Source organism: Channa argus, chromosome 4 (genome assembly GCF_033026475.1).
Source record: "Channa argus isolate prfri chromosome 4, Channa argus male v1.0, whole genome shotgun sequence".
NCBI lineage: Eukaryota > Metazoa > Chordata > Actinopteri > Anabantiformes > Channidae > Channa > Channa argus.
Genome location: NC_090200.1, coordinates 11174364 through 11189128, shown reverse-complemented (window position 1 = coordinate 11189128; position 14765 = coordinate 11174364). Strand labels below are relative to the sequence as shown.

The window sequence follows — 14765 nt, the reverse complement described above, 5'->3', positions numbered from 1 at the left end:
TCACTAATCCACCTAACGTCACAGGCTTTGGGAGTATAAGGGTCCCAGAAAATGCCTGCCTCTCCGCCCCTGGTTTCCGCACTCACACAAGAAGACAGAGAACAAGTGTGACTGTTGGCATGATTCAGGGGTGAGCTCAGCCTTGCTTTTATAAAGAGCAGCCTTTTCTCATCTTGGCCAAGACAATGCGAAGGAGCTGGCCCCATTATGGGGGCCTTGTATAAAGGCTGCATTGTGCACAGTAAAAAGGAGGTGCTAAAGGTGGTGATGGCTGCGTGTTGCTTAGCTGAGTAGTGCTGAGCAGTGCTGAGCATGACCAGGTAGGGATGATACCCCCCCGCACAGACTGCAGCAGATGAGGCTTCAACAGAAAGCTCTGTTTGGATACACAAAGTGTTTCAACATATCCTGTATCTGCTCTTTTCTGCCATACACTGTCTCTTCAGCCTTCTTTGAAAAAACATCAACAGAGCGGAGCGGGGCTGACATGCCGGTCAACACTGATGTACATGTCCGAGACATACAATAGACATCAGCCAGAGCCTGTGGCCAAAGGAGGTGAAGCCAGGCCAGTGACGCACAGCCACAGATCTCATAGGCAATAAGATTCAACGGGAGCTGATAATACTGCTGCTATGGTTACGGCAGCTTGAGTGACAGGCCTACTCCTCACTAAGCTTTTTCTGGGGTCCAACACTGCCTGCAGTCAGTAGATAACTTGTAAATTCCATGAAGATCAGGTGCAACTGCACCATTAAATGTATTAAGTGTATAAATTGTGAAGGCAATGGTCTTAAAGCTACAATATGCAACTTTTGGGAACTGAGCATATGTGGTAAGAAACTTGAAACCAGGACATCAAATACTGACAGTGTCAAAGTCGGTGGCATCTCACATGTGTCCTACATGCATATATTTTTTTTTTATTATTTTATGTAGAGGACTTGGCCTTCTCTGATTGGTAAGGGCAACCATTGGCAGCTGGGTAGCGTGGGGCTGTCATGGAGCATCCATCAGTATATTCTGCGCAGTGTGTTCCACAGCACCAGATCTAGTTAGACTCCCGGCAGCAGCTTTTTGTCCGATTCAAAATGTTGCTGAAAGAGACCACTCTGAGTGGCTCTTCAGCTTATTGAATCACAGAAGGAGTGACCAAATATTCACAATGCTGGTACAATTTGTACTGATGTTATAACTTTGTACGGGACACATCATCCATTTGAAGTAAACCATCTGAGTGGTGTGAAAGTTGTAAGCTAAGGCTTTGCTTACAGTTTGAACATACACGGCCCCATATCTTCTGCATACTCTTACCCAAATGAAGAACATGGAGGGCTCCGGGCTTGTCGGCTCATCTTTGCAGCATATTCAAGTGCCACTTCTCAGGCCAGAACGACGTGAGCCGACACAGCAGTTGGTCTTTGTCTATTTAAATGGTCTGCGGCTTTTTCAAGCTATTGGCACTCAAAGCGCCTTATACTGCTTGTCATTCACCCAGTCGCACTCACAATCCCACAAACACTCATATCGATGGGGGAGCTGCTATGCAGCTGGCCAACACTCACCAGGAGCAACTAAGTTAGGGTTCATTGTCTTGCTCAAGGACATTCCAATATGTGACCAGATGAGTCAGGGGTCGAACCAACAACTGCGAGATTGATGGACTACCAATCTTTATCTTAAACCACAGTCATCCAAAAATTTATTTTAAAATACATTTATTTATTTACACAGAGAATACCACATAGTTAATGAGCATGGCTGTTGTTAAGGCCACTATCTACCAACAAAATCCATCACAAAAGACAATGCATTGTCCTTACCATCATGACTAATCTATTTCATAACTTGCAGTCCAAAATGCAAAGCTATGCAAAAAGATATAGAATAGAGAAAAGCAAAACATGCTTAGATTTAAGGAACAATAACATGAGGTTGAATTGTTTTTTAGATTGATCAATAATCTGAAACAAGAACTTGGTGTCAAATATTGCAGCAGCCACAAGTGAATCATTACTTTCCAACAACTGTGTTTTCAACACACACCCACATCCCAGCGTTTGTCACATAATCCAGTTCACTCATATTTACTATTGCCAACATTCTAGTCACACATAGGCTCCAATATAATGAATTACAAATACAACTATTACAGACAAACTGATTAAAACACAAAATAAAACTAATTCCGATTGAGATATTTTCGTAAACACACAATGAATAGTCAAAGAATGACTGAAAATAAACACACCATTTAAATGAAAATGATGCATGCAGGGCAACACATCTTAGGAATAGGATCAAAGGCCAGCAGGAATTGTGGCAGATAAGCCTTGTGGACCCAGCCAGATTCAGAAGAGAGCACTGAGATCAGTAGATATGGGTTGATTTTATCAGGCAGGCTGGACACTGTCACTCAAATGATGACTTTAAAACCCATTTTTCTAAACTTTTTTGGTTCCACTATTTGTGCAAAATGATTTCAGAATACGTTATATATATAAATTTTACAAAACAGATTTGTAGATATGTTGATACCTTTGATTTATTTGAAGTAAAAGGCAGCAAGATTATCAGCTACTCATCTGGCTCATTAACTACATAATCACCCTGGCACAGACTCTTCTGATCAGAGCCTGAATCGAGTCTCCTACTGTCCATGTGTGAGCAGAGCATTAGCATCAGAGAGAGCGATTATTTGCCTTCTCCTCCCTGCGCGTCTGTCTGTGTTCATCCTCACACCAGCAACCGCAGCAGGTTCTCATCTCTTTCATGACTGTTAAAAGGGAACAGCAGCCCAGGCTTATCTAACAGAGAGCAGACTGCAGGACAGGGTTATCAGAATATCAGTTTCCGTATCAAACTGCAAACACAATAAACAGCTTTCAATTGCTTTTGTAGCCATTTCTGACAGCGTGCCTACCTGCCTCAACCGTGGGTTTGCCCACTTCAGTAAAATCCCGCAGAAAAGTCATATCTAGTTTCCAAGTGACTTTTTTGTTTCAGGTGCAGTAAAGATTATTATCATAATCAATGATTTGTGCATTAATTATATACCTTATATACCCAAGGATTGGTATCACTAGTGTTATATTAATACTTCATTTTCACTGATATTGATACTTCTCTGTAATCTTCTCAATATTCTTCCTTAATTTACAGGGAACTGCACCAGTGCTCAATGTGCCCTAATACATTAATGTTGCAGAGCTTCCTTTAAATTGTTCTTCACTTGAAAAGAGAAGGAATTAAAACGTTCACAGCCTTTATTATGACAGGAGAACCCACTTCCAGACTGAGGTTTACGGGATTAGGTCATTGAATGCACATGTGGAAACAGGTATTTTATATAAATATTCTGCAGCACAGTTATTGACAAATCCAAACCAAGTTAAAGTTGGTGTTTAAACTGCAGCTGGACTGTTACTTTGACAATTTAATAACTGTGGAGTGTTTTAATCTAATAAATCAGTTCTACCTCGACAACGGGTTGTATTAATCTGGCCTGTGGAGTCACTTGTCAAACTCAGCTAAGGCTGAGGACTGGCTGCAGAGCCAGTGGAAAAGCATGGCACATTATTACATGCATTACATCATTAGTGGGCAGTTAGACACAGGGTTAAAGGTTTCAACAGCAATTCAACAGCAGACAAACAAAACTGACAATTGTGTATCATACAGATAGAACTGGTCCTCTGTACCTATTCATACATGTAAACTGTCAGATTATGCAAAAAAAAAAGCTACAGTAAAGCTGGACAACTTTGTTTGTTTAGCCTATAATGAACTAATCATTTAGGTAATATTTGAAACAAAATGACCTAGTTCCTGTTCCTCAACTTTAATGATCTTCTGTTTTTGTGCCTTATCTAATAGTAAACTGAGTAACATTTGCTCAGACAAAACAAAACAATTTGAAAATACACCACTGTGGCTATTAAATAACTGTGGTGGTACTTTAAACAACAATCCAGAGAGCTGCTTGCTGCAGGACTAATCCCATTAGTTTTCCAAAGTTTAGGTGTTTGGTCAACATTCAACAGTAGTGAATTTACAAAGAAATAACACTAATAACATGTGAGAATATAGAAAAGGTGAAATTGTGACACAATTATTAAATACTGCTGTGAGTAATGTTTCCGTTGACAAATCTCATATTTATTTAGAATCGGACGTTTTCATCTGAACAAAAGGAAAATCTTCCATGTAGCTCTTTCTTCTTTCCAACAAGTGAGTGGTAAGAAACTCACTAAGCTTTAAATTGAATGGAAAATTGATAACGTCATTAAGAAGGAACCCAGCATTTATTTTTAGCTGCTGAACAGTGGTCTACTTTCTCCATCCCTGATTAGAAAAGGCTACTGAACTGAGATCGAGAAGGCCTGAGGGTTTCAACTTTCAGCTAATTAAAAATACAATGGATTTAACATGTTTTGATTAAACCAATGGGAACTTAATTATGAACACTTCAATGCAGCCCAAATATGCAAAGCTACTCTGGCTAGAATAACATCGGATGAAGATGTGTGTCTGCTTCCAAATAAAGAATGTGTTCATCTCCTGCAAACCCTGCCAAGGTTGATGGGGAAAAAGGCAATATTTGTCCCTCACCTGCTTCAGACATTAATACTGTAGATGACAACCCCAGATATGGGGTGTAAGTTGTTACTGCATAACTCAATCAAACAGGTTTTAGGGCAGCTGGCTCAAAGCTAGAGAGGGTGGGGGGTGTTTATCACCACCCGACACTCACAAATTCAGATGGAGATAGAACATCAGGGAGTGGAGACAGTCTAACTTGCAAGCAACAGCATTTGTCTTGTAGGACAACTGCATGTGGGGGAGCTAAGCTGCGTGCCAGCATCAGACTTCTTGTGTTAATGCAGCAGAGAAAAGAGGAAGACTTTGTATTCATGGCTAACTATAGACCGGCACTGTGCCTGTGACTTAGCAGCTGCTCCCTAGAGAAAAGTGACATACTAACTTTCAGCCTCCTGCATACACACGACCTTTCTAACCAACACACCAACAATTATTAGAATTGCTCAAAGAGTCAATTCTGTTTGGTTTGGAAAAGATTCTTTGTGTCACTGCATGTGTTAAAGTGGCAAAAACACATTCATTCATGTGTATCCCCACACGCACCCAATACACATACTGGACCATCATCTGATCTGCACTGGGACTTGAGGGATCAGCGCCGTGTGGCTACAGCTGTTTCACAGCGGCTCAGGTTACCCTGCTACCACCATTCCCAAGGCCTTCACCAAGGGAACGACTCCACGTCAAACCAACACACACGGGCACACTGCATCCCCCTGCCCGCCTGCGGGTACCAGGCTAAACACAAATTATACACCTGAAGCTCCTGAGTGACACACATCTTGAAAGGAAGCTCAACAGATTGTCCCTGTCAAAGTGAAACCTGCTCAGAGGAAAAGAAAGAAAGTGCGAGGGCAGCTCCTTTATTCAGCCCACAGAAATACATTATGAACTATAAAACATTGTTTTGATAGCACTGCATCAAAAGCTCTGGATTCTTGCTTCTTTACTTAGTGTATATTTGAGTGAAATGATTCTTTAAAGCTTCTATATATTTGGCTGCATTTTCTTAGAGTTCTTGTGCAGCTGATAGACAACAATACTTATGGTGTCAAGCTAACTAAAAACGACACAGATATAAACTCTTCTTACTCAAAAAATCTATTAAAAAAAGCATTTTGGTAAATAATTGCGCTGTCAACACTTTTCCTATTGCTTTTTTTGGAGTTATTGTTATTTTAGTTGATCCGAGCAAGCTACAAACCTCAACAAAATGTCACAAATATAAATGAATAAGTCTCGTGCAATAGTGAGTTCATATTGTCAGTCATACGCCCATATTGTGACATGTTATTTAGTGCTGAAAGCTCACCGATTACAAATTAGCAAATTCTACCTCCATAAAGGTTAACATTCAGGTTGGATTCAGACCTTGAAAGAGAGGTGCTGATTCAACACTGTTAGTTTTGCCCATGACAGCTGCTGTTTGTGGTGCTGTCGAGTTGTCGGATACACTAACATTGGAAATACATCACAGTGTAATGCAACACAATTAAACTGTGCCTTAAGTTTAACTGGGCATTATAACCTTTGTCAAAGTGGGCTATGTTGCAGCTGACTGCATTAGTTTAAGCTATTAACTCACAGGTTATTGAGTGTTTGATAGAATCAAATCTTGATAATGACGTCAACTGTTATTTTTTCTAACTTGAGCCATGAGTTAGTATTACTAAGAACAATAAATATGTCACCACTTGGGCTCTTGGGTGTTTTCACACCAAAATGACCTTCCTCGTCAGTTTGCCACGAGAATTACTCTCACGTCTGATTGCCCCTGCAGAACAATGATGTCTTCCTTTTAGACATCCTGCTCACTTCCCATACACAACCACAGGTTACCTCATCATTGGAAAAAGACGCAGTAGAGGAATTCATGAAAAGCTGCGTGGTGAGGTGAGATACCTAGAAACTGCTTGTTTGAGTCTTCCTCAGACTGTTTCCCATGCAGGCTCCTGCCCTGGCCTTCAGACAACAGCTGCTTAAAGCCCTTAATACTGACTGTGTGTGTGTGTGAGTGAGTGAGAGAGAGAGAGAAACACACACACACACACACACACACACACACACACACACACACACACACACACAGAGGGGGAAGGGGGGGGGGGTGCAGAGACTGGTACAGTTTGCGCGGTCCTCCAAGTAAAAATGTTTTGGGCCACAGAGTCAGGACATCTCTGAAATGTGGGTCAGTGAATGTTTCTGTAGCAACTCTGCAAGACGATACATGTAGAGCACCCGGCCAGCCCTCTCCCTTTTTACAACCCCACCACATACAGTTCAGTGACAAACCAGCCAGCCGAGTGTTTGCGTCGCCTCCACAGCAAATGTTTAACTCGGCAGAGCAGAAATGATACAACTGCCCATTATTGGTGCGAGCTGCGCGCGGCCATTCGCCGGGGACAGCGCACATAATAAACAAATGACCGCATTCACACTGCGGACTGTGAAGTAAACATCGCACACTGTTAAAGCCTGTTTTGTGTCACCGTTTGGAGAGAGAGAGGGGGGGTGTTCCTGTGTCAGCGCGACTCTAACTGAAGCTTCAGCAGCTGTTTGTCTGCGATAATCTCACAGAAACTACACCGAAAACGGCGATTCTCACCAGAAACGATGAGCGTTGCTCCGACCGGAGTCCCCGACCTCGGAGCTTCTTCTCAGTCCGGATGCCGTCTTTCCCTTGGAGCGTGAAAAAAAAAGCACCGACTCCTTCTTATCCTTCTTTGTGGTTTCCGTGTGGCGGTGGCTACTTTCTGGTCTCCAGTGTCCCTTACTTCCGCGGGGTCGTAGCGTCCTGCAGCATGGCTTGTTTACAGGCTTCGAAGTTTCATACTGTGGGTTTCAAAAGTCTGTGAACGCATGGAAAATTAGTGATATTTACATGAAAACCAGGGAATCATCAGATTTACCAAGTACAACTAACTCAGTGTAGTCCAGTCTCACAATAAAACACAACAGAAATAAAAACATAAAGTATCCTATGCAGAAAAACCCATATTGATAATAATAATAATAATAATAATAATAGTAGTAGTAGTAGTAGTTGTAGTAGTAGTAGTAGTGGTAGTAGTAGTAATAACGAAAAAACACAACAGTGCTATAGAAGAGACACAAGTGTATGCAAACTCAAAAGAATATTTGCTTTAAAAAATACTCTATTACAAGTGGAACTATCACTTCAAATGTTTTGCTCAAGTAAAAGTACTAAGCACATGCTTGCACACAAGCACAACAATTGAAGTACTTCACTAAGTTAAAAAAAATTAAAAAATTTAAAAAAAAAGTTTAGAATTAAGCAAATATGTATAGATTTAGTGTATGTATGTAAGTATGGATTTGTCCATCACATTCTCAAAGGTGTGAAGCTGTGTAAAGAGCAGCATATGATTATCTGTGCCAGACCCAGAGAAAATATGAACCTGAGGACAATATGGGTTGTGAAGTGGTGTAGTTGTGTTTACAGTTTTTTACTGTTTTTCTTGAAGATGTCAGTTGCCTGGGCTAAGAAGATGTGGAGGAGGTGGAGGCCGGTCTTGATTCTGGGTACTCTCAATCTGACTTTTAGGTGAAAGTGATTTGGAAGAGGGGCTGGCAGGGGTGACAGAGGTCAGAACTCTGTTTTTCACCCTGGAGCAGTAGATGTCTGTGAGCAGAGGGGGGGGAGGGGATGACAGATGTGATTTTTCTCTGAAAATCCCACCACATGTTGCAGCGTGTTGAAGTGTGATGACGCAGAACCGAAGCACACAGTAATGAAGCAGGAGTTGACTGATTGATTCCAGTGCGGAACTGCACCAGCAGCACATGTGACACTCAAAACCTCAGCTGCTGTTAAAAGTACAAGTGCCATTGAGCCTTTTTGGTGATGGACATCAAGTTCCTTCATTTCAGGTCTTTTTGAATGATGATTCGCTAGAATTTGTGGGACTCTTTTCTAAAATGTAAAATGAAGAAGAAATATTTAAGTTTTTGCACTTTATGAAGCACATTTTTGGTTCTGATATGATCTACTTCTCATAATACATCCATGTCCCCACTGTTCGTATTTTATAGGTATGACTGTTCCTCAGGATTCCAGCAGAGCATGGCTCACTAAGTATCACTGTGATAGTGTCAAACGCAGCGTTTAGTGCAAAATGTCTAGCATAGCACACTGATAGATCGAGTAAGAAAGCAATACTCCGGTCAGCAAAAGAACTGTCTAAAGAAGGATGTAATGGTCTCAGAGAATGAAGAGCAGTCTCTAAAAGCTCACCCCAAGCGTTTGGCTTCTCTTCCTAAAAATTGGTTTAAAATGGCTTCTCATCCTCTTAGACCAGCACAGACGCCTTTTGACAGAAAGCATCCTGATAGTTTGGTTATATGTTCATCTGCTCATAGACAGATAATGACACAATGAGCTTCTGTACAGAGAGGTAAGAGGCTCCTCCACCACTCCCAAATAGGACCCTGAGGCTGAAAGAGACACAAAATAAGTAAAAATGAGTCTGTCATGTTATTTTTGGTCTTTTTTTACCTCTCAGTAGGACAATTTTGTGCACATTTGGTTGTTGTTAGTCTCTTTAGGACAATTTAGGACAATTGTGTTTTTTTGATCATTTTGTCTCTGTAGTGAATTTGTGGCCCAAGGGTCTCCCTGACATCTCAGGCCACTGGACCTGTAGCTAACAGGCCTGCTCAGTACAAAATGAAAATTTTTGATACATAATGATACATATTTTATTTTGGAAAACCTGCATAATTTGAACACATACACTGTATAACTGTGTGTGAAGCTTAGTAACTACAGTACCTACAGTACAAATGTAATCATTTTTAAAAATATTAAAATAAATTTTAGGATAATCTGGTTACCTAAACAGGACAAAACCTAAAACTCAAAGATACATTTCCCTGTGAGTGGTAATTAGAAACTCTCCCCCCCCTGGTGCATTTATTGTCCTAAATGAATTAGCACAGTTTGGAAAGTTTGAACCCATCCTTTGCTTTCCTCCATTACTTTTGCAAAACATTCTCATGCCTCATATTCTCGAATTCCCCTTCTGATTTTATCTCTCTCTACCCTGAGCAACACTCCCCCACCTTCAATTGCCCGACAAAACAATTTAGACATTCACTCTTTTCTGGGGCACAGCCAGAACTCAGGTGGGAAAAATCTCCAGCAAACAGAAGGCTGCATACTTTCCGGTACAACTTTATGCAGGAGCAGAGAGAGCGGCCTTGTTCAGGGGCCCATTGGCAAGAAAACCCTGCTTCAGCTTTGGGCCTGCACAAATGTCAGCGTTTTAGTTGCTCATCATCCATCTTTTCTCTGCTCAGTGTAGATAATAAGCAGACAAAGTGAAACATATTCTGCCTGTGCAGTACATGACTAAAGAAACGTCCCCACAGGCCTATGCTACTTGACAAACAGTAAATGGTAGGTCCATATGTAATGATCATGTAGATTTTACAGAAGTACATTGACAGAAAAATAAAGAAGCACAATAAGTCAAAACTCAGGCCTTAGCACCTTCCTCTCTGCTCTCTTCTGTTTGTTGACTTCGCTTCTCATCAGATCTGCTCAGTCACTCCCTCCTTCATCTGAAAAGCAGTCAATAACATTCCTCCAGGCTCCCATCCCACCTCTCACATAAGTCTTACCTATCTCTCTGCATCTTCTTGGTCATTGCTTGTACTGTATCTCTGCAATTTTGGACACAAAGCTAAAGATGTCTTGGACATATGCGACCCTGCTCGCTTTCCTTATTGTGCTCCTTGCACTTTCATGTGAGTTTAAAGCAAATAAGCTCGGATTTGGGTGTTTGTATGCTTTTTTGCTTGTATGACTTCTATATATATAATTCTTTGTGCCAGCAGGATCTTGTTTAGACACAATAATAACAGCTTGTGGTCTTTCTATTTAATTTCATAAGGAGCCTAGATTCTGTATTTTATGTTCTTGTTTTGTCCTCAGACTCAGTGTCTCCAGAGGCAGACTCTGCAGCTGTGTCCAGCAGGCCAGGCAGAGCCAAAGACCGACAAGGTGAGGAGCTGCATCAGCTGCACCTCCACTGCTCTCTTTATCCCTTTTTGTTGTGAGCTGAACCTCCTTCTGCTTACACTGCAGGTCAACTGAAGAGGATTTTCATGACGGAAGCAGATGCCACAAACTTCTTTAGAAGACGCAGCAGACGTGGTGTGAAGACTCAGGATGAGATTAACAGTGAGTTCAATCTGCAGGTTGTTTGTGGCAGTGAGGAATGAGGTCTGGCCATCCATGGTGGTGTGTATGGGTGTGTGTGCGTTTGGTAATAGTATGCATTTGTAGTTCATTGTGTAAGTATAGGTGCATTTTGGCAACAGATGCACTCTCACACCACCACTGTTTTTCAGAATCTAAGTCATTATGTTGCATTCAACTTGGCACTAACTTTAATGACGATGCACTAGAAAACCATTTGTCTCACCTGCGGGATTCAGTGTTTAAGAAAAAATAAAAATAGACACTGTTTATCACTTGTACTCACGTCTTACAAAATAACGTGAGTTCAAGTGGTCAGGAGTTTGTGATTTATTCTTCAGTTTCACTAGTTTTAGTTCACCACTAGTTTGTATTCCTGCAAACTGGACAGTAAAACGTTGTACTGTGCAAAATTTTTGTCATATTGGTAAATTTTAATTCTACTACTATTTTAGTAAATTAAATCTGAAAAAGTTTATCCAGTTGGCCTGGCACTTTTAAAGTGATATGGATGTGAAACAAATAATAAAATAAAGTGTTAATGACTTTGAATTATCATACAAAATGTGATTGCTATTACTGTTTAATTTATTATATACTTAAATTGTAGAATGCTAAGTATCAACAACATGTCATGTGACTCTAAAAACTAACTTAATGAGTCTTTTCTGTTCCCTAATGAAATTTGTTTTACATAATGGGCTCTTGAAAGAGAGGTTGAAGAGCCTGAAGCAGCATGCATCATCAGAAAAATGTGTTTAATGTCCATAAACCACAGCATCAATCATATGCACAAGGAAAAAATGTCAGAAAATCTGTAATGCAACTGACTTCTGTATGAAGTCTATTCATCTATTTGTCCTCATCCTGAGCATAAAGAGGTATGGGATCTTATTGGAAATGTGGGCATTGTGTGCACTGAAAGATTAATTTGTCTCTTTCTTTTTTTCTTTTCTTTTTTTTTTAATAAATGAAAGTAGAAGCTCTATTGCCTCTGCTTGGTGTTGCAACAGGAGCTACAGGTCAGCATGGAGCTCACATTAAAATCCGTCAATATTCTGCCTGCAAATGTTGTGAAGGTTCACATACTTCACCATGTTTGACTTTCTTGGGTATTTTAATGGCAGCATTATGTACAATTCTGTTAGCAGAAAGGTGAGAGGACACACTGAAACTGCTGCTCTGAATTGTGTAACATGCTGTGGGTCTGTGTCTCAACAACAAGACACTTTGTGCAGTTAAAGGCGGCATAAAATGAACACAAAGCAGAGAACACAGTGAAAAGACTGAGATGGACGAGTGAGTGGGCGAGCGGTTGGGAGTTGAATGTGGAATGTGCCGACAAACAGGCAGAACGGGGTCAGAGAAAAACCAAGTAACAAAGTGAGACAAATAAATTGTGCTTACTATGAAGTGCCTCTCCTGGTGCATAACGACATAAAAGCATAACATTTGTCTTTCAGGTGGACGACATTTGCAAAAGACAATATTTGATATATGTATTAGATATTTCAGTGTGGATAAGGTGATGTACCATTTAAAAAACATAGACATCAAACCATCAGACTTCAAACGATCTGCTGATTTGTCACTACTCATACTGTTAAATATGTTGCAAATAATAATCTGCAACTCTTTTGCATATCTTATGAACACTATTATAACTTGAACTTCAATCTTCCATGCCATGAACAGGCATGCGCTGGGAAACCTGGAGAGAGATCCAATGTTTGACTTCTACTGACACTAACCTGCCCATTCATGACAACCTACTATTTGTTCTAGTCAGAGGTCACATGCAGATTGTTACGCTTTGAAGGTCCTGGGTCTCACTGCTCTGTATCTAAACATAAGATCAGTCTAAATCTAAATTAATCCAAACATCATTTGATGGTATTAAAGCTTAAGGTGCAAGTTCACAAATCTTGCAAAATCTTTTTTTTTTCTTTCTAGAATTCTAGATGAAATCACTGTTATCTGAGGGTTTAATTTTTTCACTGCTGCAGATCACAAGATGTGATCACCTAGAAAAGACGTGTCACTGAGCCCGCACCTGTTAGCATACATTGTCTTTGCCTGTACAGACTATTTAAGGAGCAGTGAATGAACGAACAAAAGGAACTTGCTGGGGGCAAAATTGAACAAATCCAGGTATTAGACCAGCTTGGACTCCGATCCAGAAATTCATCCTTGCTAAATGCTAAAGAGACTGTAAGGTTAAAAAAAAAAACTTGATTTGTTTAACTCAGACTACTAAAGTTTCTTAGCTTCACTTTAACTTAAATTAAATTATTTTTGTTGAAATGAGGACTTTGTACAAATGGGTGGGACAAGTGGGACTAAGACATTTTAAAATCTATTCTTTCATTTTGGTTTCTGCCTACATACGTCTCCTGGATAAAAGAAAGAGGTGTAGGTGTGACTCATTAGCTTTTTTTCCCACCACTTTATGTTCAGGTTTTTTGTGATTGTGTGTCAGCCTTGAAAGTAATCAGCTGCTATGAATCACCGCTTCACCACAAACACCAGATATATGACGATGTTCACAAAACATCTTTAGTTTAAGATGCAGTGATTCCATTCTGAGGAAACTTCAGTGGTTGTAGCCTTGTGATGCTGAACACTTTGTTGTTGTTTTTTCAGTCTGTTCTCTGGTGATGGAAAATAATAAATTACATGTACTTTTATATTATTTGAGTCCATGAATATTAACACAGTATAGCTCAGCTGGATTAGCAGTTGTCCATGAACAACAGAAACAATGATTAGATTCCTGGTTCCTCCTGGCTACACATTGAAGTGTCTTTGAACACCACACTTACCCTATAAATGGTGCAGCCTGTCGACAACTATGTAACCATGGGGATTAATAAAGTACATTTTAAATATTATTTGGTCTAGTCTTTGTCAGGCTGTAATATTAAAAATTGTATTGGTTCTTGGTGTTGCAGTATGATTATACTGTAAATTTCTGAATCTAGGATATTTACCAATTCAAACTCCTTTTTATATTCCAAATCCTCCTCCTTGTCTGTATTTGCAGTTGAACAGAGGCAGGTTTTGGCTGCAGACGAACGAAAGAGAGAGTTTCACGAGGAGAAGAGGAACGAGTTTGAGGGCTATGCTGAGGAGGAGCATGATGGTATGGAAATTCAAATGTGATGTACAGTAGCTCAGTGATGAGTTCGTTCACTGAAAATCCTAAATTCTTTCAGAGCAAAATGAGAGAACCAGAGAGAGCACCGAGCAGTGGAGGGAGTTTCACTATGATGGGATGCATCCTCCCCACGAGTACAACCGTCACTCCACCTGAGACTAAGGCAGTAAGAGAACAGACGTGATGCCAGGCTTTAGAAGAAACATCACAGAAACTCAACAGTGATCATTTTCTACACAGAACTTGACAATAGAGACATCAGCCACAGAGTGAGGTTTTCAGCCATGCTTTTGGATTGTGAATATGAATTTTACTGCTGTGTGTGCAACCACATTAATAACTGTCATTTTTTTTCCCAAAAATCTTAAAAAAATCAAGTGTACTGAAATAGTAACAGTTGTCTTTGACACAAACAAAGCTCAAATACTTGATAAAGTCGCTTTTTATATTATGGGTAATGCATTAACTAGTAACAACTAATCCTTAGTTTTCCTTCTGAGGTCTATAATATACCAATGTCCTGTAATTTTCTTTAGTAAAATTATGTTAATTAGCAGCAATTCTTATACAATTAGTAACGTGTATTACTATCAGTCTGATAAAACAATGTTGAATATTTTGTATCCTCAGAAGCAGTGTGAATATTATGTATTTACTCACACATTCTCTCTCTATATTATACTACTATTACTAATACACACTCATGACAAAAACCAAATCACTTTAAAATCCATGTTTAATAAATGTTTCTACCGTGTATAGACCCAACCTAACTTTAATATT

The 14765-nt window shown here is 40.0% G+C and overlaps 2 protein-coding genes across 4 annotated transcripts in view; one reads left to right on the top strand and one right to left on the bottom strand.

Annotated features, from left to right (window-relative positions):
* The window catches only part of LOC137126069 (cyclin-dependent kinase 17-like), a 28829-nt gene extending 21403 nt beyond the window's left edge, over window positions 1-7426 (bottom strand). The window contains exon 1 of one of the 3 annotated variants that reach the window (XR_010914270.1): window positions 7208-7341. The gene's annotated coding sequence lies outside the window, so the exon portion shown is untranslated. Of the gene's footprint in view, window positions 1-6504; window positions 6526-7207 lie in introns of those variants that run through there. The other 2 variants (XM_067502492.1, XM_067502491.1) reach the window with 2 other exon arrangements.
* An 11-nt stretch (window positions 7427-7437) lies between these two features.
* ucmab (upper zone of growth plate and cartilage matrix associated b) lies at window positions 7438-14743 on the top strand. Its single transcript, XM_067502495.1, has 5 exons — window positions 7438-10371; window positions 10559-10627; window positions 10712-10807; window positions 13869-13967; window positions 14041-14743. The coding sequence occupies exons 1-5, from the start codon at window positions 10314-10316 to the stop codon at window positions 14136-14138; spliced, it is 420 nt and encodes a 139-aa protein (XP_067358596.1). The 5' UTR covers window positions 7438-10313; the 3' UTR covers window positions 14139-14743.
* Window positions 14744-14765: the final 22 nt, after the last annotated feature.

Coding starts and splice junctions, on each gene's coding strand:
- ucmab (XM_067502495.1), top strand. CDS start 10,314: ATGTCTTGGACATATGCGACCCTGCTCGCTTTCCTTATTGTGCTCCTT. Junction 10,628..10,711: donor CAGAGCCAAAGACCGACAAG/GTGAGGAGCTGC, acceptor CTTACACTGCAG/GTCAACTGAAGAGGATTTTC. Junction 10,808..13,868: donor GACTCAGGATGAGATTAACA/GTGAGTTCAATC, acceptor CTGTATTTGCAG/TTGAACAGAGGCAGGTTTTG.